This window comes from Tiliqua scincoides, chromosome 5, assembly GCF_035046505.1.
Source record: "Tiliqua scincoides isolate rTilSci1 chromosome 5, rTilSci1.hap2, whole genome shotgun sequence".
Lineage (NCBI taxonomy): Eukaryota > Metazoa > Chordata > Lepidosauria > Squamata > Scincidae > Tiliqua > Tiliqua scincoides.
In genome coordinates this window covers 39,127,870-39,133,869 of record NC_089825.1, presented here as the reverse complement: position 1 = coordinate 39,133,869, position 6,000 = coordinate 39,127,870, and the positions used below count along the sequence as shown (strand labels likewise).

Here is a 6,000-nt window from a genome sequence, read left to right as displayed (position 1 = left end):
CCTTTGAGTCTCAATCGAGGAGGAGCAGAGGTAGGTGCACCACCAGATAAGGCTGGTAGCATTTGCTGTGCTATCTCAGGTGCCTGTAAATTTCTCCTTAGTATTTTACAGTACATGACTACTCAGAAGTACGTTCCACTGAGTTCATTCCAGAGGTGGATAGGATTGCCCTAGAATGTGATGTATTAATATATGTAGGTATTTTCAAGCTATTTGGTAATCATGTTCAAAATTGTGTCTGTATTTGTATTCAGTATTCAAATTTATATTCCTGTTTGTGGAATGTACTGCAACTAAATACTTAGCAGCTGGAAAGGCAATGGGCATAGGGTAGTTTTCAGCCAGTCAAAATGACCAACTTCATACCTTTGGATTGATGTGTGTCCAACATCCTAAGCAAATATGCTTGGAATGAAGTCCTGTTGATCTGAGGGATTTACATCTTGGTGTGCCTAGTTAGAATTACAGCTGTTCACATTTGATGTTGGACCAATGCTACCTGTTGACTGAACATGATTGTTTTGAAGGATTAAACCTAGTGCTTTGATTCAGTGAGAACAGTCTTGCATGTAGCACAGCTATAGAGTCTAGTTATGGCATTAGAACCACACGAACTCTACTTTCCCATGACTTCTTCCCACACTGCTTCAGTAATGTACAGATGAAGGAAGCTCCTATGAAGGCAGCCCACAGGCCCTGTGGTGTTGCCCCCAACCGTGTGGGTCCATCATCCATATGCTATTGCAATGGGAAGATACAATGGAAAAATAGCTCTGATAGTGTTGGGTAGCCTATTCTGAAACACTGGAGTTCAGCAGTGTTGTGCAGTCCTCTGCTATTCTCCCACTTCTCTAGTTTTAGGCATCTGTTTTCCTCTTTATTGACTGGCAATGCAGAAGAAAAAATACAACTGACATAATGAGATTTGCTTGCCCTCCTCCTATGCTATGGATTTTTACAGCTAAAATCTTACAAGGCTCTCTCCCTAGCTTAGCTGACTTATAAGCAGCCTTCACCTGTGGTTAAACTGCTTTTAACTTTTACTATTTATTAAAAACACTAAATCAGGATCATAAAAAGTGTGCATTTTTTTTTTTTTTTTGAAAAAGCAAAACCCAGTGCAGCTGTGGATAAGTGGCTATTGAAAACAGGGACTGAGCCAGCTGTTTCTGGGCAAATGGGTGGTGGGCCTCGAGGCTTTTCTTCAACATTAGTGTTTCATGAAAGTTAAAAGAAACTGTGCAAGCAGAAAGAAATAGGAATCAGGGTTTTAGTAGTATGAAGGGCAATAAAGAGGTTTTCGGAGCAGAATACAGAACTCAGAGTTTGCAGAGAGAAAAGGAGCAGAAGGAAGAAGAAGAAATAGTGAAAGGGAAAGAATGTAAGGAAGCTCAAAAATCATGCTAACTTGAAAAATACAGTCAGTCTGCATCTTGTGCAAATGTTATGTTCCGAGGTCAGCGCTTAAAGCCAAAATTGCATATAGCTGAAACTCCCTTAAGGCTAAATACACACCTTCTACTTAAGAATTAAAAGCACAATACAAGAGACACATGGAAACTGAGGGAACAGCAACTTCATTCTCTCTTTTCAGGCTTGCTTCAGGGCCTAAACAGATTAAGGGCCCAATCCTATCCAACTTTGCAGCACTGATGTAACCATGCCAATGGAGTGAGTGTGTGTGTGGGGGGGCAGGTCAAGAGGCCTTCGTTCCCTTACCTTGGGGCTTGCATTGTGGCTGCATCTGTGCAAGAAAGTTGGATAAAATTGGGCCCTAAGAGGAGTGTTTTTCTCTGTCTTTTGGAGGGACGCATATACTTGAATTTGCACAAGTCAGTTGCGCGTAAGATGTTAGCCGACTGTAGGCGCATTTTGTATTTAATACTCATTTTCAGTTTGTACAGAGAGGCATCATGGTAGAAGGTGAAAGAACTATTGGGAAGTGAAGGACTGTGGGTAAAAGAAAGAGAACATTTTCTATCACCTGCAAAGTTACATAAACCATGTACATGTTTTCAAACGTATCTCCACAAACAAGTCAGCCAAGGAAACTTGAAAGATCCTCACTTAAAAAAAAAAAAGCTGATTCAAAGCCAATTTGAAACGCTGTGCCACAACAGACCAAATTTCACATGAGCATTCAACATATGCTGAATTGCAGAACATAAAACACTTGGACAAAGGAAGACAAGAAGGAGAGCAAAATTAGGTGGGCATGTTGCCATAATTTGCTTTTTAAGCCAGTAACTACATAGAGCATGGAAACATTTTTAAAACAGAAAAACGGTATGCAAGGCTATGAATGTGTTTGAGGGCCTGGTGCATTTGCAAAACAAATGGACTTATTGCGCTGTCGGCCAGGCTTCCTCAAAATATTTATAGCCCAATTACTTCTAGTTGCCTGTATTTGATATTTCTGTTTAATATTTCTGAAGCCTTGTTTCAGCTAACTGGTTTCTGATGTCTCGACCTGCAATGATGAGAAGGAACATGACTATGTACAGGGACAGTTTGGTTAAAAACAAAAACAAACAAAACAAAACAAATATCTGGTACCAGTAAAACTGGAGAAAGCACCAAAGCATCTCCCAAGCTGATAGCATAGTCATTGCATAACTCCCTTTATTATTACTAAGTATAAAAGACATTTTAATAACTATAAAAATGAAACGCATAGTCTTTCAGGGGCTGAAGAATCTTCCAGATCTGAGTTAACTCTGGGGGTGGGGGTGGGAAATGCCTTTAACAGAACGGAACTTGAATATTCTATCACGGTTTTGTTGAAGTTCCTGATCAAAAGGTTTTAAAGGATTGGATTCATATCTGTTCTGTGACTTGCAATCTGGCTGAGGGTGGAGCTCCCTACGACATCACTGACTGTAGAAGAAGTTGTAATGGTGTTATGCTGGATGACTTGTTGCTGGGAGCAGGCTGGGACAGGACTCGCTGGAGGGCTACTTTCAGGACCTGAAAAGAGAACAAAGGAAGACTTATGGCTATGTGAGTGGACCTCTCCCCTTTTTAACTGAGCATCACTGTATTGGCAAACAGGCAGTAAAAGGCATATGGGACAAAAGAGCTAACCGCAGGAAATCCAGAATCTACGTATTACGATTATTAGGCTTATTTAATCAGAAGAGGTTAACAATTTTTAAAAGTTCTTGGAAGGACTCTCTCACTGGAGCAGTGGTGTAGCTAAGAAGGTGCAAGGGGTAGCAATTGCACCGGAAAACAAGCTTGAGGGGGGCAACAAGCTGGGCTTTCACTAGTTGCCAAAATTGTGGAGACCTTGGTATGTACAAATAATACTGCCATGTTATATATCATTGGAAAGGTAATTTAATGCTGAATGATGTGAAACAAACAACGTGTAATATCTGTATTCTATCAAAAGTTATGGCCAATTAACCAGAAAATGTTTTCATTGTGAAACCTTGGTATGTATGAATAATACCATCATGTTATATATCAGGTGTGTCCAAATACTGGCCTGGGAGCCATCTGTGGCCCTCGGAGACCCCCAATCCGGCCCGTGAGGAGCCCCTAGCCCTCCGGAGACTTGCTAGTGCCCTTGCTGGCCTAACGCGACTGCTCTCAGTGTGAGGGTGACTGTTTAACCTCTTGCATGAGCGGCAGGCCATGTGCTCCCTCCACTGCTTGCTTTTTCACATCTTTGAAGGAGCAGTGGCAGTGAAGGAAAGGCTGGCCTTGCTTTGTGTAAGGCCTTTTAAAGGCCTCGAACTATTGCAAGACCTTCATTCATTCATGTAAGTGTCATCTCTAATATATTTATTTAAATTTATGCAAATTTATTCAAATTTTAAATGTAAATTAATTCTCTTTTTCCTGGCCCCTGTGATTGACACACTGTGATGGCCACTGTGATTGACACAGTGCCAGAGAGAAGATATGGCCCTCCTGCCAAAATGTTTGGACACCCCTGTTATATATCATTGGAAAGGGAATTTAATGCTGAATGCAATGATGCAAACCATGCTGGAATATCTGTATTCTTTCAAAAGTTAGGCCAATTAACCAGAACATTTTTTTATTTATTTACTTAATAAATTGAATTTGATTTTGTCATGGGGGGCCCTAAAAAATCTGGGTGTAAAAAAAAAAATTTTTTTTTTACAAATCTGGGTGTGATGTCAATTCTGGAAGAAACGTCACTTCCAGGGCATCATTTTGCACTTTGCACCAGGCTACATTAGCTACGCCACTGCACTGAAGGGAAATGATGTGAATGGCATCACATTCTTGCTGGGGATTCTGGAACTGGTAGTCCCTGTCAGGAAACAGTATTCTGCCAGGTCCTGGGAGTGCCTGCCGCAGCTTCTGCCTTCCCCTTTGCCAGCCTCAAAGGTAAAGACTTGGGTTGGGGACAGGAAAAGGGAGAGGCACTGGCAACGCACAGGAGGTTCTGAACGCCCCATGAATGCCTTGATCCTGCTTACAAGCATTTGAGCAAGTACATTGCTTTTTTGAGTACCCCTTCTTGAATGCTCATAACACCTCTAGGTAGAATCGACACTTCTGTCTTAAGCCAGGCAGACCCAGCCCATCAATGTGATTGACTGAGGTGATCACCTCCAGCAGCAGCTTTGCAGAAATCCTTTCACAACTTGCCTCCACTGCTGCTGCTGTTCCTCCCTCAAGTAGAACATAAAGTGTGAAGGAGAGGAGAGTGGTTTGCTAGAGTGTCTCATGATCTGGCCCACCATTCTTCTCTCCTCCACACTGCCTCTTTCACGTCATCCTTTTCCTCCTTTTCCAATTCAGGGAGAAGCAGAGGCTGGCAATCACTATTTAAAAAGGGAGGTAGCAGTTGGCATGCTGTTTCAGGGGCCAAGAGGTTTTTAGGCCAGCCCTGAAGCTAGGCCTGCATTTAAAATGAATATAACTACCCCTCTGTGTAAAATAATAAATTAGCACTGTACTACTTGCATGTACTGAAGCATCATCTTCTCCTTTGGTGACATGTATCATGGAGTCCGAGCTGCTCCAGAAAATACCGAATACATAGCCTCTCCAGTCCAGGCTGCCACGTCTCCCTTTCAAGCACTATAACAGGGCTCTGATGTCAAGCTGATAAAGAGAGGCAGGGCTAGTTCCAGATTTCCCTCCATTGCATGGTGCTAGGAAATCTTGGAAGCATTGGGTTTGCTGAAGTTTGCAAGTTTACCAAATGTCAGTGAAAATATGCCAATGCCAACCTTACAATGATAATTACATAGTAGTTTATCTGCAATGCTTAAATTGAGGGGTGATGTCAGAGGGCCCAAGTCCATCAGATGGCCCATTTGGCCAGGGTGACCCCTGAACCCTCTATAATTGACGGTGGTAGTTTCCAATGTATTATCCAATGTATTATCAGGGGTAGTTTCCAATGTATTATCAGGGGATGGGCAGGGGTTATCACCGGGGGGGGGGAGGGAGGTGTCAGCATAGGGCTTTACACCAGGCAAATCTGGCACTGGTACTGCCTAAATTAGACAGAGCAATCTAATTTGGCATTTCAAGTCTTAGAAAAGCTATGGGACATGACAGATTTTTTGAGGCTCCTCTACTAGACACCGTTCAGTTTAAAAGTTGACCTATATCTGACAATATGTAGAACAGGTTACTACGGAATGTTTTAATGCGACATAACTTATTAGTTTTATATTCCATTCCATTAATGAGATTGTTTAAAGCATCTGCTAAGAGGTTAGTTGAAAAAGGAAAGCCACTATTAGCACACAACTTTAGATAATACAAACATGTTACCTACGTACTTAGGTATCCTTGTGATTCTTTCTGCATGGCTGTTATTGGACAGTCTTTATGTGTTAACAACAACTGTTTCAGCTGTGCTACCTCATTTTTCAACATGGAAACCTCGTTCTAGAAAAAAAGAGAGATTTTTACTAAAAAAAATTTTTCTATATGAAAAGACAAAAAAGCAGTTTAGGACTATCTCTTATTTTGTGTGTGCAAAGTTTATATATTTATTACAGA

The 6,000-nt window shown here is 41.5% G+C and overlaps 1 protein-coding gene across 3 annotated transcripts in view; it reads right to left on the bottom strand.

Moving 5' to 3' along the window:
- Positions 1-2,214: 2,214 nt before the first annotated feature.
- The window catches only part of CREB5 (cAMP responsive element binding protein 5), a 304,261-nt gene continuing 300,475 nt past the window's right edge, over positions 2,215-6,000 (bottom strand). For all 3 annotated transcript variants that reach the window (XM_066627888.1, XM_066627889.1, XM_066627890.1), the window contains 2 exons: positions 5,778-5,886; positions 2,215-2,967 (listed from right to left, as the gene is read on the bottom strand). In XM_066627888.1, coding sequence (XP_066483985.1) covers positions 2,804-2,967; positions 5,778-5,886 — 273 coding nt within the window. In that variant the 3' untranslated portion in view covers positions 2,215-2,803. The remainder of the gene's footprint in view (positions 2,968-5,777; positions 5,887-6,000) is intronic.